The sequence below is a fragment of the Eretmochelys imbricata genome, chromosome 22 (assembly GCF_965152235.1).
Source record: "Eretmochelys imbricata isolate rEreImb1 chromosome 22, rEreImb1.hap1, whole genome shotgun sequence".
NCBI classification, from domain to species: domain Eukaryota; kingdom Metazoa; phylum Chordata; order Testudines; family Cheloniidae; genus Eretmochelys; species Eretmochelys imbricata.
This window is the reverse complement of record NC_135593.1, coordinates 19,494,509-19,521,484: the sequence shown is the minus strand read 5'-3', so window position 1 is coordinate 19,521,484 and position 26,976 is coordinate 19,494,509. Positions and strand designations below refer to the sequence as shown.

The 26,976-nt window shown below is 51.7% G+C and overlaps 1 protein-coding gene across 1 annotated transcript in view; it reads left to right on the top strand.

Annotated features, from left to right (window-relative positions):
• Positions 1 to 26,976, top strand: part of DSCAML1 (DS cell adhesion molecule like 1) — a 366,671-nt gene that overhangs the window by 223,481 nt on the left and 116,214 nt on the right. The window contains exons 15-19 of the mRNA XM_077839967.1: positions 1,053 to 1,220; positions 2,608 to 2,678; positions 4,573 to 4,813; positions 10,924 to 11,070; positions 11,786 to 11,941. Of these exons, the coding sequence (XP_077696093.1) occupies positions 1,053 to 1,220; positions 2,608 to 2,678; positions 4,573 to 4,813; positions 10,924 to 11,070; positions 11,786 to 11,941 (783 nt within the window). The remainder of the gene's footprint in view (positions 1 to 1,052; positions 1,221 to 2,607; positions 2,679 to 4,572; positions 4,814 to 10,923; positions 11,071 to 11,785; positions 11,942 to 26,976) is intronic.

Genomic DNA, 26,976 nt, shown 5'->3' with positions numbered 1-26,976 from the left:
GCCTGGGACACATGGCTAGGAAATGCCCTTTGCTACCAGAGATCCCATTTCGGCCCCCTTGCTGTAATCCAGCCTGGGTCAATGTCCTGTAGTGAGCAGTGCTGCCCGGAGAAACCAGGAGTTTTGTTAATTTCTTCAGCTGAGCTTCCCAGTTCATGTTGGTGCCTCTGCCTGGCATGAATCCAACGTCTATATGTAGTTTGGTCGGAAGATGTAGATTCCTAATCTTCTAGTGGTATTTCAGGTACCTTCTTTTGGAAGCCTAAGATTCTGCCTCTTTCCCACACCTCCACTAGAGTCTGTCGCTTTTCAACAATGTCTCTACAGGAGATGAGCTGCTGACGATTTTCTGAACAATCAGATATGACAAGGAAATATACCAACTCGTGCTCACCTCATTAAAAATTGTCTGTGTCTATTTTGCTTCCAGATGAGTTAAACCCAGGCCAAACACAGAGCCTCAAACACTTCACTCATGTACTGCTCCAGCTCCTCCTCAGGATAATTTTAGGCATTAAGGGCTCGATCTTGCAGAATACTGAGCAATTCCTGGAGGCACTGAAGAGCCTCAGCTCCCTGGGAGGCCAGTGGGGAGGGAAGTGCTCAGTGATTTGGTGAACTGGGTCCTAAAAGAGGGAACTGTATAAGCCATCGGCTCCACACTTCAGCAACCCGCAGCTGTGAGTCAGCACACTCTTGGCAGCAGGTTAATGCATGTCCTGGCATTACCAAGCACTGCTCCTTCTCCATCTTCAGCACTCCCTGCTGTTTACAGTAGGTTCCAGCTGCTCTGCCCTGTGTGGGTGGCATAAATGTGTCCAGGCGCTGAGGAGTTGGCATGTTAGTGGCTCAGTGGGAAGGGAGTCATGAGACAGGAAGATGTGGTGGTGTGTGAGACAGGCAGACACAAGTTCTGGGGCATTGTGTTATTGGGGTCCTACCAAAATGAACTGGCATTCTAGCCTGTGGGGCTGACAGAGCCTCTGCAGAGCCATTAACTCCAGGACTCTTCATAGGATCGCTGTCCTCTTTCACTGTTATTTTTTTTCCAGATTCCTGGGATTTTAAGCAATCTACCCGCAACATCTCTCCCACCATTAACCAGGCTAATATAGTGGACCTGCACCCAGCCTCCGTGTACAGCATCCGCATGTACTCCTTCAACAAGATTGGGCGCAGTGAGCCGAGCAAGGAGCTCACCATCAGCACCGAGGAAGCAGGTGCTTCTTGCTCATGCATTTTCCTCTGCCGGGTGCAAGACTCCTGCACTCCTTTCTCTGGCTACACAGGCCTTTCCCCCCACTCTGTGTGCTGAGTCTGAGCAGCAGCATTTGTTCGGGGAGGTGATGGGGAGAGGGAGTTACCAGGAGGGACAAATTAAGCTGGATTGCAGCATTGAGCCTGTGGTGCTGGATGGGAAAAGCCCAAGGCTTTGTGTGTGGGAGTGGCCGTGCGCAGGCAGGAGTGGATCACTGCACTGCCTGTGACAGCAGGTCCCTCTGGCTTTCACTGCACCAATTAACAGGCAACCACGGTGAGTTGTGCCCAGGCCACAGGAACTGGCCTTGGTGCTGAGCACATTCTTCCTATTGGCAATGCAGAGTAGGGAGCTTTCCATGGTCCTGACCAAGCGATTCAGAAATAAGGGAGCTGAAGGGGACTGCCCCTTGTCCTGGCCTGTGTCCATACTACCGCATGCCACAGGATTTGGGAAATGAGCTGCTCAGGCCTCCCCCTTTGTTGTTAACTTCAGCGCACAGTTAGGGCGCTATACACGAGCCGACAGTTAACGGTGCCGTTTGCTCCGTCTCTGTCAGCAAAGCAAACCTTCCAGCCTGGGTAGCTAGCTCAGCTAGTCACGCTCAAGTTCTGCATGTTCCCTGCAGCACCCGTTGAGATTTAGCAGGAGTTTGACCCCCACACAAGTCTGTTGATGTGCAGGAATGCACATGTGTGTACTTACTGGCCTGTGAGCCTCTGGGATCCAAGATTCCTCAGCTGAAGTTTTTAGAGAGATTTCTGGGCAGAGCATGAAATCTGTGCTGTTAAAGCATAGCTGTTTTTATATGCGTGTGTTTCACCTTTGCTCATTTCCCTGTGTGTGCGAAACCCTGTGAGGAACCAAGTCCTCTCCTCAGACACTCACAAGGGGATTGATTTCCTCTCTGGCTAGGACCTGCACGTGGGCCCAGCCAAACGTGTATCACAGGAGCGAGACAGCAGGCGTGTTGGATAACGTTCTCTAAGTCTGAGATAGAGCAAGCACTCTCTCTGCATGTTGTCCTCTCTCTAGAATGGCTGCATTCATCGCTTTAACCGTCCCCATGCACTCAGCAGTGCTGCATGAGTCAGTGGGAAATAAGAGAGCTGATCTGGGAAGGATGAAAAAGCCTTCATTTAAGGCACAGTTTATTTCAATAATAGAGAAGGCGGGAGGGACACAGGTGGTAGTACCCAAGTGCATTTATTTTTCTCTAGCCCTCTGTTGTTGGTTTTTCACTGTGATGTTTGCCCCACTGCAGAATTTCTTTAAAGTGAGTTTTGCTGCAAGGGACTCCTTTCTCTGCAGCTTGTAAACATGACTCCGTTTGATCTGTTTAACCACAGCTCCGGATGGGCCCCCAATGGATGTCACCTTGCAGCCAATGACATCGCAGAGCATCCAGGTCACCTGGAAGGTACATTGTTTGGGGCAAGACAGGGGGGTTGCTATGTGTGGAGTTGTGTTGGCGTGGTGATACCCCTAATGTCGGTGATATATGGAGGCAGGCCCATTGACTGCACAGCACCCTGGATGTCACATTGGGTGCCTTGGGCAAGTCACTTCATTTCTCTGTGCCTCAGTTTCCCCATCTGAAATGGAAATATAATGTTCACATATTTCACAAGGAGGCTTAATCAGTCAGTGATCATAAAGTGCTTTGAGACTGTTAGATGAAAATGCACTAGAGATGTGCTAAACGAGATAGTTGTTTCATTATGGCAGTGATGTAAGGAAGCCGGTTTTAGGGGCAAGAATATCTAGGATCACAATCCTAAACAGCAGCCCTGCTCTTGTGGCTCAGAATGTCTTGGATCGTCACCTTTCACCAGGATGCCCAGGCCAAAGTAAAATTCACTAGACAGAATGAAAACTTCAGGGCTAGATATGTACCCCAGTTCCATCACATGAGGCCCTTCCTAATCATGTTTTATAAGATGCTTATTATCTTACAGGATATCCATGCAGGGGGGAGAGGATAAATATGTAAAAATCAAGACACTTGGCTACAGAATGCTTGTGTAGAGATGAATAAAATTTAGAATCAGATTTATTTTTCAGAAGCCACATAATGAAAAATAAAATAGATTATAAAGTTAGGACTTCAGAATGAACCAGCAAGTCAATAAATTTAGGGCTCCATCTTCAATTCCTCCCCTCCCCTTTATCATTGAAAAACAGATTAATGAAAAATAAGATTCACTTGAAAGATAAGTCACTTAGTTTTAAGAGTATTTCAGCTAGATGGATTGCTCTGTCTTTATAACATAAATTTGCAATCAGCCCTATTGATTTCTTAATGCTTCAGAGACATATTGTTAAAATTGATTTAAACCTGGCTTTGTGCATTTTTAAGGCTGTCAGCCCCTTCCCTCCCCCCCCCATCAGATCATCTGACTTGAGTCCTAGCCCTGACCAGGTGTTGTAAATCGTTACTTCCTCATCAGCCAATCAGCATCCAGTTATCAGCCCCTCTGCCAGGCTCTGAATGGCTTTGGTTTTGTTACTATTTGATTATCAGCATCTGAGCTCTACCTCGTAGAAGCCAAAATGCAGGAGTATTTTAAAAAATCAACCAACAAAGATCTGGTCAGACTGAAAACCAAAGGATAGAGCCCAGGAGCAAAACCTTGTAGCCTGCAAGATGAGCCACTCGCTATTCCAAAGGAGCAGTGTCCCCTGGCACCAAGGATGCAGAATGAGATTACACACAAACAGCAAAGAAATGCAAACTAGGAAGGGGCCCAAAGAGCCAGGATGGGCAGTTCAGATGAATGCGCCCAAGTGTGCCCTAAAGAGTATCAGAGTGGGAGTAGGAAGCCCTTCCCCACAGCTCAGAGAGTCTGCTCTTCATCCTAGTCCAGCATGGACCTAGGGAACAATAGAAGACCTGCCCTGGCTGGGCAGGAGAGATGGGGAGAGCTGAGTTGCAAAGGGCTTTGTAGACAACTAATAAAACACCTGGGACTTAAATAGCAATTTCTATTTCCAAAGCACCATACACATTCTGAGACAGTCTCACAGCCTCTCTCCCCTTGTGAGTGGGGGTTGCTAGGATCAGCTCCAGGCGTGAATAAAGCACATTAAGTATTCACTCCAGCTCTGAGCAGAGCTGGGATTAGAACCTGGCCATTCCTGGCCCCTCGCCTTATGCTCAGTGCACATGGGCACGCTGCTTCAGGTCACTAAGACCTCCCATTTTGCTGCGTGTTGTCCCCGACAGTGCTGGGGGAGTGCTGACGGGCTGATGAGATAGGCGTGGATGCTGCCCATCCTGTGACCCTGTTCCATTTGTATCCTCGCTTCTGCAGGCCCCAAAGAAGGAACTCCAGAATGGGGTGATCCGTGGCTACCAGATCGGCTACCGGGAAAACAGCCCCGGCAGCAACGGGCAATACAGCATTGTGGAGATGAAGGCTACGGGGGACAGTGAGGTCTACACCTTGGACAACCTGAAGAAGTTTGCACAGTATGGGGTCGTGGTGCAGGCGTTCAACCGTGCGGGGACGGGGCCCTCCTCCAGCGAGATCAATGCCACCACGCTCGAGGATGGTAAGCATACCAAGGTGCCCGGGCATACAGACAAGAGCACAGAGCCATCTGGAAGGGCCTCCAGCTTTGTTCTCCAGGTCTCTGATGCAGCCTGATTAGTCTGTGGCAGCAGCAGCCAAAATCTGAGGTGAGGTAGGCCTTGTCGACACGGGGGATTTGCACCATATGTCTAGCATCATGCAAACCCCTAGTGTAGACCATGATTTACACCCTGCTTACAAGCATAGCAAACAGCGATGGTACAACTAGCAACTCTGGACTGTCTGCCCTGTCCAGGGAGCTGGTCACCCATGGCTGAAACTCAGCAGAGGCAAGGCCCTGGAGTGTATATAGCAGGTGGGCAGCAGTGTCTCCGCCTCTCATTCTGTCACCGTCTGTCAGCCCTTCCCTCTATGGGAATAACATCTTGGTGATTTCCTGAGTGTCCTGCAGAAAGCAATTTACAGCTGCCTGACCCCTCTGCCCACTTCTCATCCGTGGTCAGCACAGAAAACGCTTTTGGGCTCTGCCCCCTTCTGGTAAGGAGCAGAGTATCTGTGATTTGTTCTCTGCCTGATGGACAGGGAGGCTGGCTTTCATTAGATCACATGATTTTTATTTATATATATATAAAAATATATAAATTTATATATATATAAAATTTTTCCCAAGAACAAAAAGACCTGAGTCAGTGTGCGGGGACCCAAATTACACTGGATTTGTAGCCTAATTAAAGGGACGTCAGGGTGGATTTACACATCCCTGATCATTCTTAAGTGAATGGAGAGCTCACTAATCCTGCAGGAGCTATTATCTGATTCAATATTACCGGCCATTATTGGGAGAGTCCCTGCCAGTCTGGTGTATTTCAAACTACCTACATAGCGGGAAAATGGTGTTTCCTGCCCCAGTCATTCAAACCCAGGATCGGGAAAGCCTCTGTACCTTCCCTCAGTGTCTCATTTCTGAGGTGCATGACACTTCATGGAAAGAATCTGCTTACTCTGCTGAGAGTGATGCAGTTGCAGATCCTCCTCCTATATCAGCCGAATCTCCAGCAGCAGAGAGATCTGAGAGTAGCAGGAAAGGAGCAAATTCCCCACCCCATGACCATCTTTGATAGAGCCTAGGAGCTGATGCATTTAAATATCTGTGTGTGCCCTCTAAAGAGCATTGGTACCTGGCAAAGAACATTAGTCACTTAAACTGGGTCAAACCCTTTCCCCATCCCACTTGCCCTGCAGAGGGAGGGTGTGGTCTAGTGGTCTCAGCAGGACCCTGGACTCAGAACTCCTGGTTTCTGCGTGATCTTGGGTAAGTCACGTCAGCTGGGATTTGCAAAGGGGCCCAGGAAAGTTGTGCACCTATCTCCCTTGTGTTTCACTGGGTCAGATAGGGCCAAATTTTGGGTGCCTCAAATCTGGGTCAGATTTTCCAAAGTGGGCTATGATTCTGGGTTCCTAGCTTGACACACAAAAGGCCTGATTGTCAGGGGTACTGCACACCCACAGCTCCAATTGACTTCAGCTGGCATGGTGAGTGTTCACCACCTCTCAAAATCAGGCTCCGTATGTCTAACGCTAGGAACCCAAAATGAGAGCCCACTTGGGAAAATCTGACCCATAGCCTCTGTGATGTAGCCTCCCGGGCTGTGGAATGGGCTGATGCTGCTCATCTTGTTGTAGCAGTGCTAATATCTGCAGAATGTGCCGAGGCCCTTGAAGGGGAGGGGCTGAAGCCGTGCCAGGTGGTGGCACGTGAATCTGGCATCCTGTTTGAATGGCCGCCGCAGACCAGACTCCAGCTGAATTGGAGTAATTTTCTATTAAGCAAACTTCGAAGCCTGGAAAACGCTAACAGCCATGCGCGTAAGGCTGAATGCTGCGAAAACAGCCATCTGAATTCAGGGGACTAGCTCTTAAGAAAATAAATCGGTTCCTTTATTATGATTAATACTTACTTCCAGCTCATGCAAATGAGTTGAGACACAAAGACAGTGTGTCAGAGTATCAGAGGTGACTGGGGCCCCCTCTTCAGCAGCCCCAGGCCCGCAGCTCTGTGCTCTGAGTTTGTCCTTCAGGCTGGCATTTATTTCATCTTGTGTTTAAAATTTCATGGCTGCATCTCCTCTTTCATGCTCATGGCACGATTCCTGTTTTGCTAGCAGCTCCTATCTTCCCTCTGTCAGGCTGAGGCAGGGAGCACTTAAATGACAATCACAAGGAAGCAAAAGGCTGGGGCGGGGGGGGAATTAAACAGAAGAAGGTTCTATTTTAAAAAGAAAGAGCTTAGCATGGAGGGTCTTGCTGGCAGGTGGTGCATGAAACACAATCACATGCACTGCAGTCCTTCCCTGCATGTCTGGTGGCACTTGTCCTCTGAAGAGCTCAGAGCAGTTCGGGGGTGTTAATTAAGCTTCATAACAGCCTTGCTAGGTAGGTAGGTATTATGCCCATTTGGCTGACAGGTGAGCTCTGGCACAGAGGTTGAGTGACTTGTTCAGGATCACACACAGTTTGCTATTGGCAGAGTTGGGAATAGAGCCCTGGCCGATGCACCCTTGTTCTCACCACGAGACACACTGCCTCTGCCCAAACAATAGGAGAGCTTTATAAATTCCCTCTGGGAGCAAGGGGGCTTGGGCACCCCAGTGCCGCAGTGGGGAGGTGAGGTTCTGTGCCTGGCTCCGTTAGCGACTTGCTGTGTGACCTGGAACAAGTCACGTAACCTCTCTGTACCGGAGTTGCCATGTCAGTAAAGTGGGACTAGCAGTCCTTGCCCACCAGTGTCAGGGGCTACCAGATCTCTGTCTGAAAGGTGCTATGTAAGTGTAGGCCTTATGGGGTATTTGGGGCTGCCCCAGCCTGTGCTGCCCTGCCAGGCACCTGCTCAGCCTCCAGCCTTTTTGAGTGACTGAACGTGCCCTGGAAGCTGCAGGTAGCAGCTGGAGGGGGCCCAGCCTGTGAGCTCTGGCAGCTGCTCTACCTGCTCCTTGCTGGGTTGTTTTACAAAGTGCCTTAGATGTTTCCATTGGGGAGAGATCATGGTTGGCTTCGGAGTCATTTTAAAAACAAAAAAAAAAAGTTTCACACTGCATTTGCTCAGCAGTTTTTCATACTTAATTAAGGCTCTCATTAGCCTGTCAAAGCATGATCATTTCCTGGCTCTATTAGCACTCCTCCTGGGGTATTCAAGGGCCCCTGTTTTAGCAATAGTGTCTTTTCCATAATTATATTGCCTTCATTTTGTTCAAACGGACTCTTTGTATTAGTTTATTACACTCAGTCCCTAATTACATGGTGCTTATATTTTTACACCTAAGTAATATGAAACAATAATCATTTTCAAAGAGGATCGTTAGGATGATGTATTATCATTTAAATGCTCATAAAAATTAGAGTTACCTCTTATGGGGCAATGGGATCTAATTACCTTGCATCCAGCTAGCTCTCCCGTTTTTTCCCTTTGTTCTAAGTGCAGTATAGACCTCCTTCCTCTTTCCTGGATTACGGGGCTCTAGTTGGTTTTGAGGAAGCTGTGAAGTTTCACCCAATTGTGCTGGCAAAGAGGTTTTGGTGGACTGAATGTTGAGGCAAAACTTCTGGGACTGGGTCAGTTCTGCATCTCCCTGGTGGGTAGGTGCGTGGCCAGTTGCTGCTGCAGAGCAACACATTTCTAGGCTGTCCTTCACACAGCGCTGACCTTGGGCACCCTACTGGGTCTGCAGCACTGCTTGTGTTCTGGTAGCACGCAGAGGTCCCAGCCCTGCTCGGGTCCCCTCTGTGCCAGGTGTGTTTCAAATGCTGCCATCCACAACAGCACCTGGGAAAGCGGGTGTGGTTTTGACTCGGAGCTGAGCAGAGGCCACAGTCCTGGAGTGGGATTATGTAACTTCTCAAGAGTCAGATGAGAGTTCCCTGGGAAAACAAAGCTCCTTTGGCCCTGTGTCTGGGGGTATTTCACAGGTCCGCTTGACAATCCACTTTGTCAGGAGTCAAGAGAAGAGCTGGAGATGGCAGGGGGCAATGTGCAGGTAGGGGCAGGACTTCATGAGAGCAGAGGCAGCGGAGATGTGAAACGACTGGCATGGGTGTGGCACATCCTGTGCCTTCCCCCTGGGTGATTAATACTAAGCAATATGGACAAAGCACTGGTGGTTCTTCCCACTCTGTTTACCCAATGCCAGGCCCCTTCTGTAGTTTTGAGCCTCGACTTCAAAAGCAGAGAGAATTCGGGGCTGGTCAGACTGAACCCCCCTCCCCATAGTGCTGTGCCCTCCTCAGCCCTGCTGAATGGCTCAGCAGCTTGAAGCCGGAGAGGGAAGGGTAGACTCTTGGGAGGCCACCCAGAAGGCAGCTCAGCACCTGCAGCGCTAGCTCCCGGGGTGGCGATGCTGTGTAGCCATGACCCCATTGGGCTGATTGTTCTGAGTCCCTGCAAAAGCCTTAGTGGATGGTCCCCAGCAGGATTGACACCTCTGTGTCATGCCTGCCGCCTGTGTTCTCTGACACCCTGAGGCAGTGAGTTCCCTTTGCTGGACAAAGGAGGATGTCTGGAACCTGGTTGCTTGGTTAGGGGTAGCACCTGTGTTAAGCAGCCAGCCTGTAGAAGTGCCCAAGCGGGTCCCACCCCTATGCCAAGCCCATGGTCCCCCTTCTCCACCCAACCCCAAATCTGCCACTCGCCAACCCCAGCCCTAACCCTAAATTTTGAAACTGTGTTCTATGTAAGTCCACCTTTCCTGTCGCAAGCTCAGTCTCACATATGTTATTTTCCACTTTATTTTGATGAAATCTCAGTAGACAGCAGCAGGTCTGCTCAGTTTACAAGACCCTGTGCTGCAAACTCATCCTTCATTTGGTTAATTTCACTTCCAGGGCATTCTTGAACCAGGGCTTTAGCGTCAAGACTGGTGGGAGCCCTGTGGGTTTGTCTGCACTGCAGCTGGGAGCTATCATTCCCAGTAACGGCAGACAGATTCGAGCTAGCACACTAAAAATAGCAGCATGGAATTTGCAGCACTGGTGGTGGATTGGGCGAGCCACCCAAGTCCAAACCTGCCTGACCCCTGGATCTGAGCTCGGGTGGTCAGCCCAAGCCCCCATCTGTGCCACACCACCCACACCGCTATTTTCTGCACACTAGCTCGAGATGAGCTATTGCGAATCTGTTTGCCTTCACAGGGAATCACACCTCTCCAGCTGCAGTGTAAATGTATGCTGTATTACCCTACTCATGCCACAGGCTAGATGCCATCCACCATTTAGCGAAGAACCTTTCTGCTGGGCTCCCTTACTCCAGTGCTGCCTGCCAATGATTTGGTTTTGCATGTTCTAACCCACATTTGGGCTGCTGCTAACATCACTCTCAATCCAAGCTTTGCTGCAGAATGGAGCCCTCTCTGGTGGGTGGGCAGCTGCCAGGGCAGTGAGAGGTCCTGGCCAAGCTGCCCAGAAAGGCTGGGATTAGAGCTCAGTGGAAAGCAGAAGTTCCAGCCCCTGGGAAATTCCAATATTTCAACTTTTGTTTTTGTCTCAAAATATCAAAAAGATTCACAGAACTTTGGTAAGTTCTGAAAAGGGTTGATTTGCAAATGTCCAAGTGACGCATTCCCTCTCTTCCAATCAAAGTCAAGTGCTCTGATATTGCACAGCGGCATTCTTCACTTTGAAATGTTGATTTGAAATAAAATATGTGGTTTCAGCATGACATTAAAATGACATTTCGAGTCAAAACAAAACGTTACACAAGGCAAAAATGGAAACGTTTCTTTGAAATCATCATTTTTCCTGTGGGAACATTTCGGTTTTGATGAGCCCACGTTTTCTGATGGGAATGGTTTTTTCATTGGGAAATTGTGACCCAGTCCAGATGGGATCCAGCTACGTGCAGCACCCCATTGTGGTCTGGCTTCTCACATGCTCTGAGATGGTGAATCTGCGAGTCTGAAATTCTTACCTGCTCATTGCTGACAAATGCAGCGGGGAGCCAAACCCAAAGAATAGATGCTGTGAGGACTAATCTACCTGAACAGACAGATGGTGAGAGCATTACCGATGCTCTGCTCATACAGCTTTGCATCCTCCCTCACTGATTCATTCTCTCTCTCTCTCCATGGACTCTTCCATCAGTTCCCAGCCAGCCCCCGGAGAACGTGAGGGCATTATCCATCACATCAGATGTGGCTGTGATCTCCTGGTCGGAGCCCCCGCGCAGTACCCTGAATGGCGTGCTCAAGGGGTACAGGGTGATCTTCTGGTCTCTCTATATGGATGGAGGTGAGGGCTCGGATGGGATTCACTTTTTTTTGCTTTCTGTTTCTTACTCTCCTTATTCTAAAACGTGACACGAATTTGAGATCCCTAGCTAGATCTGCCATAATGGAGGCTAAACTATGCGAGTCCCAACCATGTCCCCTGCCTCACCTACACACACAGCTGTAGCTCCACTTAGCACCTGACCTTCAAGGCCCCCTGCTATTGCAGTCCGCTGCCAAGCCTGCTGCATTGCTCAGTTCTTTCTGTGACTGTGGACATGTCCATAAAGAGCCAGGATGTCACTTGTGACCTGAGCTAACATGTCAGTTGGATCCCGTGCTTGTAGAGCGGAGCAATGGAGCCCATCCCCACACTTGCTCTCAAGGCCCCTGTGCGTTGGTAGGCCATGGAGCCATGGGGGAGGAAGACTGGGAATCTACCCAGCTTAGTCACAGAGAAGGTCAGAAGCCGGGCCCAGAAGCTGAAGGAATAGCTCTGCAGAAATGAGCTGGAAATCTGGGTTGTAATGCAGCTGGCTTTATTGTCCCTGTGTCTCTGCCTGGCCTGAAAGCAATGAGTGATCTTGGTGCCTGGTTGAGACACCTGGAAGTGCATGGCCCAGTGTCCTGCAATGGGAGGGTGAGCGGGAGCAGAGAATCTAGTCCTGCCAAGGTTGCCTGGGGAGCAGGCTGGGTCTGGGCCCCAGGCTGATCTTCTTGTCGTGTTTCCTCTGCAGAGTGGGGGGAGATGCAGAACATCACCACCACGCGGGAGCGAGTGGAGTTGCGCGGAATGGAGAAGTTCACCAACTACAGTGTCCAGGTTCTGGCGTACACACAGGCCGGCGATGGCGTCCGCAGCAGCGTGCTCTACATCCAGACCAAGGAGGACAGTAAGTCATGCTCGAGCATGATGTGCCCCTGCTGCCCAGCATGGCCTGGAGCAGGGCAGGAGAGGGTGTCACAGGTCGGGGGGAGGGCAAGAAGTTGCTGATACAGCAGGGACGGTGACTCCGGGGCAGCCAGCTATGGCATCCCAGGGGTGCTGGGGCAGCCAGGGCATGGCCCGGGTGGGGATGGGGTTCTGGTTTAGCTGGGGCATGGCATGGCATGCCTGAGGTGCTGGAAGGAGATAGCAGGGGGTGACAGGGGGAAGATGATATTGAACAGGGCCGTTAAGCTCCTGTTTAACTGAGGAGCCTCAGGAAATGGCTGCCCTCACCCGTGGCTCCAGCCAGTGCCCCTGCACAAATGCTGACTCAGCCAGACACAGTCTGGGAGGGCCCCAGCTCCTGTCTTCCCCCCTTGCAGAGCACAGCCCTAGATGACGCTTGCTAGCCTAGTGCCTGCTGCTCTGGAGCCCCCTCCCCTGCACCCCGCCTTGTGTCAGCCCTCTGGCCAGCATGGAATAGGATGCTGGCTCCACGACTGCGCCAAGCCAGTGGGGTCTCTAAGGCTGAGCTGGGAACGTTCTTGCTGGTGGCTGGCTTGGGCCAGTCTGAGGGAAGGATATGGGAAGCCCATGTAACTCATTTCCCCCACCCTCCCAAGTACAGTGATGTGCCGGGGCCCTCCAGTGAGATGCCATGAGGGCGTAAGCACTGGGCTGGAGTCCTCTGGAGGAGTGCAGGCAGGTACGCATGGGGCTCACTCTCTCTCCCTCTGCTCTTAGTTCCTTGCAGGGGTTTGGTTCTGATGCCTTAATCGACTTGTCCACAGCTCTTAGCCGGTCTGTCCCTCCGAGCTCGCATGCTGAGAGCGGGCTGGATAGCTGGGGCGTCAAGCAGAAAGACTCGGGCGCAGGATAGGGAGTTGACAGCTAGGTTTGGTGTCTGTCCCTTCCAACTGCACTGGGCCTCAGTGGGATTGGCATCCTCTTTTCTGGCTGGGGACAGCCCTGCGGACAGCTGATTACATCCTGGTTGTGTTGTTTGGGGTCCCTGTGCATTTCCTACCTCTGGGCAGTCGATACCTTCCTGTGCTCTTCATAAGGGAACTGCAACCCGAGCAGTGCGGTTGGGTCTGAGTTTTAGATACTTTATATAACAATCCCTCCCTCCAAGAGATGTAGCCAAGCTTGCTCTTCTCACCTCAGAGGCTTGGCTCACCACATCCACTGCTGCTACCAGAGAAAATCGGGGGAGGTTACGAATTTAAGCATCTGTGTGTGTTCCCCTTACCCTGGCTGATACACGAGTCACATGTGTTAATTAGAATTAAGAAGATTCAGCTGTGAATGAGTCATTAGCAATGAATAAAACAGCCAAGATGTTTCCTAGACCACAGAATCAAAAAGGAAGACAAATTAGGGCTCACAAAGGATTAGGCAGGAATTTCGGCTGATATTTTGCTTCTCCCCCTTCTTCTCATGTTAAGAAGCAACACACAGTCCCAGTTGCAGAAAGCTGAGCTCAATTCCCTGGCAGACTTTGAATGGAGTAGAGATTTGGCATGTTTACAATACGGGGTGTGTCGGGGGGGGGGATGTATGGGGTGGTGCAGGAGGGTGTGTGTGTATGGGGTGGTGGGTGGGACACCCCTGGTCCCAGCAGATTGGCTGGAGCTGCTTACATAATCCTTCTGGCTGTGGTATATGAAGCGTTCTCCAAATAAAAACAGGTCTTCTCCCTTCTCCTTCCCCTGAGCAGGCGAGAATCAGAGGAAAAGAAAAAGGCAAAGGTGGCCAGTAACTTAGGCAGGCTTTTGGTCACCCCTTAGGGTTCAGTTTCTCTGTGGGTCATAGGGTCTGTGCTCAGAGTTAGGGACTGCCTCCAGCTCCTCCTTTTCATCATCCCCATCTTATACCGGTTCCATGCACTCTCGGGGCAGTAAGGTCAGTGATGGTCTTCCTTTGCTGATCCTGTAGCCTTTCCTTTTTGAGCTTCCTCCATCCCAGCAGAGCAAGCCTTACAGGTGAGTCTGGTTAGTGCTGTGTGAGCCCACCTCTGTCAGGGAGGGGGCGTGCCCCCTCCCGGGTGAGTACATACACCAAGTACCAAAACCCCATGTGTGTGTTTAAAGAAGCATGTACACACCCACCCCTGAATCTGAATAGGAAAAGAAAGACAGAATGTCTGAATGCATAAGAAATGGGTAGAAGATAATACTGAAAAAAATGTCTTAGGAATCAGTGGTTTGCCTATGGAATACTGTGTCCTCTTCAAGTCACATTGTCTCACAGTGCACAGATTGCAGACAGAAAGGTTTGAGAGATGGGCAACGAAAATAGCTAGAAATCAGAGTAAACCTCTCTATGAGACAATACATGATCAGATGAGGAGCTGCTGAGTTTAGAGAGGAGAAATGGTAGAGATGTACAATGGTAGAGATGAATGGGTTAGAGATGGTAAATCAAGCACTTCTCTTCACCCTTTTTCCAAGTACAAGAGCAACAGGGCATTTGATAAAACGGAAAAGGAAGAAATTTAAAATCAATAAATGGAAACACTTTTTTGCACATTGCAAGATTAACATGTCAAACTCCTTGCCACAAGGTATCCTAGAGGCCACAAGCCCACTGGGATTCAGAAAAGATCAGACAGTGGCATGGCTGATAACATCCAGTTATGCGACCGTTGGGAGACTGGGTTGTAGGCAGTCAGGGCTAGTAGTCAGAGTCCAAATGCCAGAGCCAAGGATCAAAACAGAATTGGAGCCAGGAATCAGAGCCAAGGATGAGAACCAAGTCACCTGGGGGCAGGGAAGACAGAAGCAGGGCTGATTCCAAGGCAGGAGCAAGTCTATGACAGGACTGGAACAAGACTGGGAGCAGGGCACGGTCAACGCAGAGTGCAGGGTAGAAGCAGGGCTTGGAGTGAGGGGAGCACATGGAGGCAGAGAATCCATGGGCATGTGCATTGAGGAGCCACTGATCTTCTACAGCTGTTGGGCTTAAGGGGCAAGCCGCCTCTCAAAGCAGTGAAAGCTGTGTGGAAAAAGCGCACAGCGCTCTTCCATTTCCCCCAGAAAGTCAGGAGAGTGACTGCAGCTTGACACTGGATGAGTGAGATGAGAGTTTGGCCCTAGATTTACAGGAATTTTTCCATCCCTGCGACTGACGGAGAGAGCCTTGCCCCAGCCCGTTTCCTTGCAACATAGCTGCTTCTTCACGGTCTTGAGGCAAAGTGCAAGCTGCTTCGTCTTCAGTGTGGGAAAGGACTCCATTATCTTCTGGGCCAGTAGAGACGGGACGCCCAGAATCCCAGACTTGCTGGCTGGCCTGCCTGCTCCCCTTGGCTCCAGGACGGCTGCTGGGTGGAGTTACTGCCGCCTCCTCAGCTCGTCCCCACTCAGTGCCTGCCTCGCTGCCGTCACAAGCCAGGCAAATATCGCTCATTCAGACGCTGCTGTGCGACTGAGCACTTCCTTACCCCAGAATGACTTCTTCTGCTCGCCTCTGCTTCGTGACTACGCGCAGAGTAGACTGTAGGTTTTTTCCGCCCCAAGATCGGAGAGCACAACTGCCCAAGCAAAAACGACAAAAGAAACAAAAAAAAACCCAGGGTGGCGGGAATGCCGCCGCTAGAATGGTGCCGCCCCAAACACTCTGCACCTACGCAAGAGGCTGGTTTCTACAACTACCTTCCAAATGGCCGTGTTCTCTTGTGAAAGGCAGGGAAAGACCCACACCCTAGTTAGAGGGAGCTCACTTTAGAGCTTGGCATTAAGAGGGCCAATGCAGAGAGGAGAAAAGGGAAACAGACCTGAACCCTGATTACAGGGCGATCCTGCCTTTCTTTAGGAAAATACTCCTCCTTTAAACAAGGGGGGGAAAGGAAAGTCGCCAATGTCAAAAGATCTGGAAATGAACAGGTAAGGGAGGGGTCCTGCTGAGTCTCCCCTTTCCAATCAATCCTCCCTCCCTCAGCGACACCCTTCCCGACTTACCTTCCTACCCCACCAAGAAAATTACAACTTTGTGCCCCCTAACCTTGACCAGAAAAGACACCTCTTACTTGTGACGCAGCCCTGTTAATAGGGTTAGGTGCACCCACGTGCCGGCTCTGAATACCACCACCTCTACCTACAAGACCCGAGCATCACCACATTTCAGAAAGAACAGCCACATCAATCCCTTCAAACATAGCCCTAGGACTATCCTCTGTCGATCTCCAAAGAGACACAAGGCCTGGAATTCGGACACAACTTAGGGAGCTGTCCGAACCTCGACAGGTAACCCTCATCAGTCCGACAGTGTCTTTCTTGTGCACAAGAAAACAAAGGGTCACAGTTGAGGTTGGTTGAGCAGTGTAAATTGGGCAGGGCAAAAGGAATTGCGGAAGGATTACTCGGAAGTGAGGGTCTGAAAGGAGCCCCCCACCTCAGCTGTTCATTTCCAGCCTTTGTGACCTGTGGGGCGATCTCTTGGCTTTTTTGAGAAAAGGGGCGAATTTTCCACGGCCTCCACCATCCCCTTACAGCCGGCCCTTCGCCACACCATGTTCCGTCCGCCCGGGATAAGTCACGAGTAAGATTTCACTTCAAATCTCAAAAAAGCCAAGTAGAAATCATTCTGGGGGAATTTACTGTGAGTGACCGAAACAGAACCTCAACCCTTCTTAAAGGGGGGTGGCTCAGCCAGAGGCACAAGAAGGCTCCCCTAGCTTAAGCGTGAGAGGATTAAGACCTTGCCCCCCGGTTACAGGGCGGTCATTTGACCTGGCGTGTCCAAGGGACCTGTGGCTTAATTAGCATGGCAAAGGGGACCCGAACCCTGCTTACAGGGTGGCCCTTAAGCCAGGGGCATTGCGACGGGCCAGAGCGAAAAGCGCTGAAAAGGAGAGACCTCCGTTCCCTCGGTAGAGGGTGGTCTCGTTGCCCAGCAAGTGCCAACGGCCCAAGGCAAGCTGGAAAGGGGAGACCTGCACCCTTCTTACAGGGAGAGGTCAATGGCACAGGGCATTTTAAAGGCTAGGTGCTAAGGAGCTCAAAGCCACAGAGACCTCAACCCTTTTTAAAGGGGGGTCGCTCTGCCAGAGGCACAAGAAGGCTCCCCTAGTTTAAGCGTGAGAGGATTAAGACCTTGCCCCCCGGTTACAGGGCGGTCATTTGACCTGGCGTGTCCAAGGGACCTGTGGCTTAATTAGCATGGCAAAGGGGACCCGAACCCTGCTTACAGGGTGGTCCTTAAGCCAGGGGCATTGCGACGGGCCAGAGCGAAAAGCGCTGAAAAGGAGAGACCTCCGTTCCCTCGGTAGAGGGTGGTCTCGTTGCCCAGCAAGTGCCAACGGCCCAAGGCAAGCTGGAAAGGGGAGACCTGCACCCTTCTTACAGGGAGAGGTCAATGGCACAGGGCATTTTAAAGGCTAGGTGCTAAGGAGCTCAAAGCCACAGGGACCTCAACCCTTCTTAAAGGGGGGTCGCTCAGCCTCAGCTTTGGAAGGGAGACCCATAGAGCATTTTGGTTGGCAAGGAATGGACCTTGATCCCTGTTTACAGGGAGGTCCCTTTAGCTGGCACCTGAAGGGGGATTAAACCTGTGCGGAGAAGTGTCGATCCCGAGCCCTCGGGACAGGGGTGCAGTGCGTGCAGCGTTTCGCCGTGGCTTTTTCGTCCCTTTTCCTGCAGTTTCTTTGGTGCTTGTGTCGTCTTGTCCATTTTGTGCGTTGAGTTGCTAGAACGAGAGAGAAAGAAAGAGGGAGGTGAAGCGTCTTAGGTGTGGCTCAGTAGACGGCACGATTACAAGGTCCATTCCCATTAAATTGGCAAGGTAGTCGCCCCTGCTGGAAATTACCCTAATTCCTAGTTTTCGGCACCGATCTCTGTCAGAGAGCAGGAGAGCTTGCAGCAGAAGGGAGGTCCAGGTGGATGCAGAGTACGCTGGCTTTGACTTGGCTGAGTGCATGAGTGAGGAGGGCACGGCACAGCTAGTAGGACAAACCCGGAACCCTCTCAAGAGGCTGGTTTCTATAAGTACCTTCCAAATGGCCGTGTTCTCTTGTGAAAGGCAGGGAAAGACCCACACCCTAGTTAGAGGGAGCTCACTTTAGAGCTTGGCATTAAGAGGGCCAATGCAGAGAGGAGAAAAGGGAAACAGACCTGAACCCTGATTACAGGGCGATCCTGCCTTTCTTTAGGAAAATACTCCTCCTTTAAACAAGGGGGGGAAAGGAAAGTCGCCAATGTCAAAAGATCTGGAAATGAACAGGTAAGGGAGGGGTCCTGCTGAGTCTCCCCTTTCCAATCAATCCTCCCTCCCTCAGCGACACCCTTCCCGACTTACCTTCCTACCCCACCAAGAAAATTACAACTTTGTGCCCCCTAACCTTGACCAGAAAAGACACCTCTTACTTGTGACGCAGCCCTGTTAATAGGGTTAGGTGCACCCACGTGCCGGCTCTGAATACCACCACCTCTACCTACAAGACCCGAGCATCACCACATTTCAGAAAGAACAGCCACATCAATCCCTTCAAACATAGCCCTAGGACTATCCTCTGTCGATCTCCAAAGAGACACAAGGCCTGGAATTCGGACACAACTTAGGGAGCTGTCCGAACCTCGACAGGTAACCCTCATCAGTCCGACAGTGTCTTTCTTGTGCACAAGAAAACAAAGGGTCACAGTTGAGGTTGGTTGAGCAGTGTAAATTGGGCAGGGCAAAAGGAATTGCGGAAGGATTACTCGGAAGTGAGGGTCTGAAAGGAGCCCCCCACCTCAGCTGTTCATTTCCAGCCTTTGTGACCTGTGGGGCGATCTCTTGGCTTTTTTGAGAAAAGGGGCGAATTTTCCACGGCCTCCACCATCCCCTTACAGCCGGCCCTTCGCCACACCATGTTCCGTCCGCCCGGGATAAGTCACGAGTAAGATTTCACTTCAAATCTCAAAAAAGCCAAGTAGAAATCATTCTGGGGGAATTTACTGTGAGTGACCGAAACAGAACCTCAACCCTTCTTAAAGGGGGGTGGCTCAGCCAGAGGCACAAGAAGGCTCCCCTAGTTTAAGCGTGAGAGGATTAAGACCTTGCCCCCCGGTTACAGGGCGGTCATTTGACCTGGCGTGTCCAAGGGACCTGTGGCTTAATTAGCATGGCAAAGGGGACCCGAACCCTGCTTACAGGGTGGCCCTTAAGCCAGGGGCATTGCGACGGGCCAGAGCGAAAAGCGCTGAAAAGGAGAGACCTCCGTTCCCTCGGTAGAGGGTGGTCTCGTTGCCCAGCAAGTGCCAACGGCCCAAGGCAAGCTGGAAAGGGGAGACCTGCACCCTTCTTACAGGGAGAGGTCAATGGCACAGGGCATTTTAAAGGCTAGGTGCTAAGGAGCTCAAAGCCACAGAGACCTCAACCCTTTTTAAAGGGGGGTCGCTCTGCCAGAGGCACAAGAAGGCTCCCCTAGTTTAAGCGTGAGAGGATTAAGACCTTGCCCCCCGGTTACAGGGCGGTCATTTGACCTGGCGTGTCCAAGGGACCTGTGGCTTAATTAGCATGGCAAAGGGGACCCGAACCCTGCTTACAGGGTGGTCCTTAAGCCAGGGGCATTGCGACGGGCCAGAGCGAAAAGCGCTGAAAAGGAGAGACCTCCGTTCCCTCGGTAGAGGGTGGTCTCGTTGCCCAGCAAGTGCCAACGGCCCAAGGCAAGCTGGAAAGGGGAGACCTGCACCCTTCTTACAGGGAGAGGTCAATGGCACAGGGCATTTTAAAGGCTAGGTGCTAAGGAGCTCAAAGCCACAGGGACCTCAACCCTTCTTAAAGGGGGGTCGCTCAGCCTCAGCTTTGGAAGGGAGACCCATAGAGCATTTTGGTTGGCAAGGAATGGACCTTGATCCCTGTTTACAGGGAGGTCCCTTTAGCTGGCACCTGAAGGGGGATTAAACCTGTGCGGAGAAGTGTCGATCCCGAGCCCTCGGGACAGGGGTGCAGTGCGTGCAGCGTTTCGCCGTGGCTTTTTCGTCCCTTTTCCTGCAGTTTCTTTGGTGCTTGTGTCGTCTTGTCCATTTTGTGCGTTGAGTTGCTAGAACGAGAGAGAAAGAAAGAGGGAGGTGAAGCGTCTTAGGTGTGGCTCAGTAGACGGCACGATTACAAGGTCCATTCCCATTAAATTGGCAAGGTAGTCGCCCCTGCTGGAAATTACCCTAATTCCTAGTTTTCGGCACCGATCTCTGTCAGAGAGCAGGAGAGCTTGCAGCAGAAGGGAGGTCCAGGTGGATGCAGAGTACGCTGGCTTTGACTTGGCTGAGTGCATGAGTGAGGAGGGCACGGCACAGCTAGTAGGACAAACCCGGAACCCTCTCAAGAGGCTGGTTTCTATAAGTACCTTCCAAATGGCCGTGTTCTCTTGTGAAAGGCAGGGAAAGACCCACACCCTAGTTAGAGGGAGCTCACTTTAGAGCTTGGCATTAAGAGGGCCAATGCAGAGAGGAGAAAAGGGAAACAGACCTGAACCCTGATTACAGGGCGATCCTGCCTTTCTTTAGGAAAATACTCCTCCTTTAAACAAGGGGGGGAAAGGAAAGTCGCCAATGTCAAAAGATCTGGAAATGAACAGGTAAGGGAGGGGTCCTGCTGAGTCTCCCCTTTCCAATCAATCCTCCCTCCCTCAGCGACACCCTTCCCGACTTACCTTCCTACCCCACCAAGAAAATTACAACTTTGTGCCCCCTAACCTTGACCAGAAAAGACACCTCTTACTTGTGACGCAGCCCTGTTAATAGGGTTAGGTGCACCCACGTGCCGGCTCTGAATACCACCACCTCTACCTACAAGACCCGAGCATCACCACATTTCAGAAAGAACAGCCACATCAATCCCTTCAAACATAGCCCTAGGACTATCCTCTGTCGATCTCCAAAGAGACACAAGGCCTGGAATTCGGACACAACTTAGGGAGCTGTCCGAACCTCGACAGGTAACCCTCATCAGTCCGACAGTGTCTTTCTTGTGCACAAGAAAACAAAGGGTCACAGTTGAGGTTGGTTGAGCAGTGTAAATTGGGCAGGGCAAAAGGAATTGCGGAAGGATTACTCGGAAGTGAGGGTCTGAAAGGAGCCCCCCACCTCAGCTGTTCATTTCCAGCCTTTGTGACCTGTGGGGCGATCTCTTGGCTTTTTTGAGAAAAGGGGCGAATTTTCCACGGCCTCCACCATCCCCTTACAGCCGGCCCTTCGCCACACCATGTTCCGTCCGCCCGGGATAAGTCACGAGTAAGATTTCACTTCAAATCTCAAAAAAGCCAAGTAGAAATCATTCTGGGGGAATTTACTGTGAGTGACCGAAACAGAACCTCAACCCTTCTTAAAGGGGGGTGGCTCAGCCAGAGGCACAAGAAGGCTCCCCTAGCTTAAGCGTGAGAGGATTAAGACCTTGCCCCCCGGTTACAGGGCGGTCATTTGACCTGGCGTGTCCAAGGGACCTGTGGCTTAATTAGCATGGCAAAGGGGACCCGAACCCTGCTTACAGGGTGGCCCTTAAGCCAGGGGCATTGCGACGGGCCAGAGCGAAAAGCGCTGAAAAGGAGAGACCTCCGTTCCCTCGGTAGAGGGTGGTCTCGTTGCCCAGCAAGTGCCAACGGCCCAAGGCAAGCTGGAAAGGGGAGACCTGCACCCTTCTTACAGGGAGAGGTCAATGGCACAGGGCATTTTAAAGGCTAGGTGCTAAGGAGCTCAAAGCCACAGAGACCTCAACCCTTTTTAAAGGGGGGTCGCTCTGCCAGAGGCACAAGAAGGCTCCCCTAGTTTAAGCGTGAGAGGATTAAGACCTTGCCCCCCGGTTACAGGGCGGTCATTTGACCTGGCGTGTCCAAGGGACCTGTGGCTTAATTAGCATGGCAAAGGGGACCCGAACCCTGCTTACAGGGTGGTCCTTAAGCCAGGGGCATTGCGACGGGCCAGAGCGAAAAGCGCTGAAAAGGAGAGACCTCCGTTCCCTCGGTAGAGGGTGGTCTCGTTGCCCAGCAAGTGCCAACGGCCCAAGGCAAGCTGGAAAGGGGAGACCTGCACCCTTCTTACAGGGAGAGGTCAATGGCACAGGGCATTTTAAAGGCTAGGTGCTAAGGAGCTCAAAGCCACAGGGACCTCAACCCTTCTTAAAGGGGGGTCGCTCAGCCTCAGCTTTGGAAGGGAGACCCATAGAGCATTTTGGTTGGCAAGGAATGGACCTTGATCCCTGTTTACAGGGAGGTCCCTTTAGCTGGCACCTGAAGGGGGATTAAACCTGTGCGGAGAAGTGTCGATCCCGAGCCCTCGGGACAGGGGTGCAGTGCGTGCAGCGTTTCGCCGTGGCTTTTTCGTCCCTTTTCCTGCAGTTTCTTTGGTGCTTGTGTCGTCTTGTCCATTTTGTGCGTTGAGTTGCTAGAACGAGAGAGAAAGAAAGAGGGAGGTGAAGCGTCTTAGGTGTGGCTCAGTAGACGGCACGATTACAAGGTCCATTCCCATTAAATTGGCAAGGTAGTCGCCCCTGCTGGAAATTACCCTAATTCCTAGTTTTCGGCACCGATCTCTGTCAGAGAGCAGGAGAGCTTGCAGCAGAAGGGAGGTCCAGGTGGATGCAGAGTACGCTGGCTTTGACTTGGCTGAGTGCATGAGTGAGGAGGGCACGGCACAGCTAGTAGGACAAACCCGGAACCCTCTCAAGAGGCTGGTTTCTATAAGTACCTTCCAAATGGCCGTGTTCTCTTGTGAAAGGCAGGGAAAGACCCACACCCTAGTTAGAGGGAGCTCACTTTAGAGCTTGGCATTAAGAGGGCCAATGCAGAGAGGAGAAAAGGGAAACAGACCTGAACCCTGATTACAGGGCGATCCTGCCTTTCTTTAGGAAAATACTCCTCCTTTAAACAAGGGGGGGAAAGGAAAGTCGCCAATGTCAAAAGATCTGGAAATGAACAGGTAAGGGAGGGGTCCTGCTGAGTCTCCCCTTTCCAATCAATCCTCCCTCCCTCAGCGACACCCTTCCCGACTTACCTTCCTACCCCACCAAGAAAATTACAACTTTGTGCCCCCTAACCTTGACCAGAAAAGACACCTCTTACTTGTGACGCAGCCCTGTTAATAGGGTTAGGTGCACCCACGTGCCGGCTCTGAATACCACCACCTCTACCTACAAGACCCGAGCATCACCACATTTCAGAAAGAACAGCCACATCAATCCCTTCAAACATAGCCCTAGGACTATCCTCTGTCGATCTCCAAAGAGACACAAGGCCTGGAATTCGGACACAACTTAGGGAGCTGTCCGAACCTCGACAGGTAACCCTCATCAGTCCGACAGTGTCTTTCTTGTGCACAAGAAAACAAAGGGTCACAGTTGAGGTTGGTTGAGCAGTGTAAATTGGGCAGGGCAAAAGGAATTGCGGAAGGATTACTCGGAAGTGAGGGTCTGAAAGGAGCCCCCCACCTCAGCTGTTCATTTCCAGCCTTTGTGACCTGTGGGGCGATCTCTTGGCTTTTTTGAGAAAAGGGGCGAATTTTCCACGGCCTCCACCATCCCCTTACAGCCGGCCCTTCGCCACACCATGTTCCGTCCGCCCGGGATAAGTCACGAGTAAGATTTCACTTCAAATCTCAAAAAAGCCAAGTAGAAATCATTCTGGGGGAATTTACTGTGAGTGACCGAAACAGAACCTCAACCCTTCTTAAAGGGGGGTGGCTCAGCCAGAGGCACAAGAAGGCTCCCCTAGCTTAAGCGTGAGAGGATTAAGACCTTGCCCCCCGGTTACAGGGCGGTCATTTGACCTGGCGTGTCCAAGGGACCTGTGGCTTAATTAGCATGGCAAAGGGGACCCGAACCCTGCTTACAGGGTGGCCCTTAAGCCAGGGGCATTGCGACGGGCCAGAGCGAAAAGCGCTGAAAAGGAGAGACCTCCGTTCCCTCGGTAGAGGGTGGTCTCGTTGCCCAGCAAGTGCCAACGGCCCAAGGCAAGCTGGAAAGGGGAGACCTGCACCCTTCTTACAGGGAGAGGTCAATGGCACAGGGCATTTTAAAGGCTAGGTGCTAAGGAGCTCAAAGCCACAGAGACCTCAACCCTTTTTAAAGGGGGGTCGCTCTGCCAGAGGCACAAGAAGGCTCCCCTAGTTTAAGCGTGAGAGGATTAAGACCTTGCCCCCCGGTTACAGGGCGGTCATTTGACCTGGCGTGTCCAAGGGACCTGTGGCTTAATTAGCATGGCAAAGGGGACCCGAACCCTGCTTACAGGGTGGTCCTTAAGCCAGGGGCATTGCGACGGGCCAGAGCGAAAAGCGCTGAAAAGGAGAGACCTCCGTTCCCTCGGTAGAGGGTGGTCTCGTTGCCCAGCAAGTGCCAACGGCCCAAGGCAAGCTGGAAAGGGGAGACCTGCACCCTTCTTACAGGGAGAGGTCAATGGCACAGGGCATTTTAAAGGCTAGGTGCTAAGGAGCTCAAAGCCACAGGGACCTCAACCCTTCTTAAAGGGGGGTCGCTCAGCCTCAGCTTTGGAAGGGAGACCCATAGAGCATTTTGGTTGGCAAGGAATGGACCTTGATCCCTGTTTACAGGGAGGTCCCTTTAGCTGGCACCTGAAGGGGGATTAAACCTGTGCGGAGAAGTGTCGATCCCGAGCCCTCGGGACAGGGGTGCAGTGCGTGCAGCGTTTCGCCGTGGCTTTTTCGTCCCTTTTCCTGCAGTTTCTTTGGTGCTTGTGTCGTCTTGTCCATTTTGTGCGTTGAGTTGCTAGAACGAGAGAGAAAGAAAGAGGGAGGTGAAGCGTCTTAGGTGTGGCTCAGTAGACGGCACGATTACAAGGTCCATTCCCATTAAATTGGCAAGGTAGTCGCCCCTGCTGGAAATTACCCTAATTCCTAGTTTTCGGCACCGATCTCTGTCAGAGAGCAGGAGAGCTTGCAGCAGAAGGGAGGTCCAGGTGGATGCAGAGTACGCTGGCTTTGACTTGGCTGAGTGCATGAGTGAGGAGGGCACGGCACAGCTAGTAGGACAAACCCGGAACCCTCTCAAGAGGCTGGTTTCTATAAGTACCTTCCAAATGGCCGTGTTCTCTTGTGAAAGGCAGGGAAAGACCCACACCCTAGTTAGAGGGAGCTCACTTTAGAGCTTGGCATTAAGAGGGCCAATGCAGAGAGGAGAAAAGGGAAACAGACCTGAACCCTGATTACAGGGCGATCCTGCCTTTCTTTAGGAAAATACTCCTCCTTTAAACAAGGGGGGGAAAGGAAAGTCGCCAATGTCAAAAGATCTGGAAATGAACAGGTAAGGGAGGGGTCCTGCTGAGTCTCCCCTTTCCAATCAATCCTCCCTCCCTCAGCGACACCTTTCCCGACTTACCTTCCTACCCCACCAAGAAAATTACAACTTTGTGCCCCCTAACCTTGACCAGAAAAGACACCTCTTACTTGTGACGCAGCCCTGTTAATAGGGTTAGGTGCACCCACGTGCCGGCTCTGAATACCACCACCTCTACCTACAAGACCCGAGCATCACCACATTTCAGAAAGAACAGCCACATCAATCCCTTCAAACATAGCCCTAGGACTATCCTCTGTCGATCTCCAAAGAGACACAAGGCCTGGAATTCGGACACAACTTAGGGAGCTGTCCGAACCTCGACAGGTAACCCTCATCAGTCCGACAGTGTCTTTCTTGTGCACAAGAAAACAAAGGGTCACAGTTGAGGTTGGTTGAGCAGTGTAAATTGGGCAGGGCAAAAGGAATTGCGGAAGGATTACTCGGAAGTGAGGGTCTGAAAGGAGCCCCCCACCTCAGCTGTTCATTTCCAGCCTTTGTGACCTGTGGGGCGATCTCTTGGCTTTTTTGAGAAAAGGGGCGAATTTTCCACGGCCTCCACCATCCCCTTACAGCCGGCCCTTCGCCACACCATGTTCCGTCCGCCCGGGATAAGTCACGAGTAAGATTTCACTTCAAATCTCAAAAAAGCCAAGTAGAAATCATTCTGGGGGAATTTACTGTGAGTGACCGAAACAGAACCTCAACCCTTCTTAAAGGGGGGTGGCTCAGCCAGAGGCACAAGAAGGCTCCCCTAGTTTAAGCGTGAGAGGATTAAGACCTTGCCCCCCGGTTACAGGGCGGTCATTTGACCTGGCGTGTCCAAGGGACCTGTGGCTTAATTAGCATGGCAAAGGGGACCCGAACCCTGCTTACAGGGTGGCCCTTAAGCCAGGGGCATTGCGACGGGCCAGAGCGAAAAGCGCTGAAAAGGAGAGACCTCCGTTCCCTCGGTAGAGGGTGGTCTCGTTGCCCAGCAAGTGCCAACGGCCCAAGGCAAGCTGGAAAGGGGAGACCTGCACCCTTCTTACAGGGAGAGGTCAATGGCACAGGGCATTTTAAAGGCTAGGTGCTAAGGAGCTCAAAGCCACAGAGACCTCAACCCTTTTTAAAGGGGGGTCGCTCTGCCAGAGGCACAAGAAGGCTCCCCTAGTTTAAGCGTGAGAGGATTAAGACCTTGCCCCCCGGTTACAGGGCGGTCATTTGACCTGGCGTGTCCAAGGGACCTGTGGCTTAATTAGCATGGCAAAGGGGACCCGAACCCTGCTTACAGGGTGGTCCTTAAGCCAGGGGCATTGCGACGGGCCAGAGCGAAAAGCGCTGAAAAGGAGAGACCTCCGTTCCCTCGGTAGAGGGTGGTCTCGTTGCCCAGCAAGTGCCAACGGCCCAAGGCAAGCTGGAAAGGGGAGACCTGCACCCTTCTTACAGGGAGAGGTCAATGGCACAGGGCATTTTAAAGGCTAGGTGCTAAGGAGCTCAAAGCCACAGGGACCTCAACCCTTCTTAAAGGGGGGTCGCTCAGCCTCAGCTTTGGAAGGGAGACCCATAGAGCATTTTGGTTGGCAAGGAATGGACCTTGATCCCTGTTTACAGGGAGGTCCCTTTAGCTGGCACCTGAAGGGGGATTAAACCTGTGCGGAGAAGTGTCGATCCCGAGCCCTCGGGACAGGGGTGCAGTGCGTGCAGCGTTTCGCCGTGGCTTTTTCGTCCCTTTTCCTGCAGTTTCTTTGGTGCTTGTGTCGT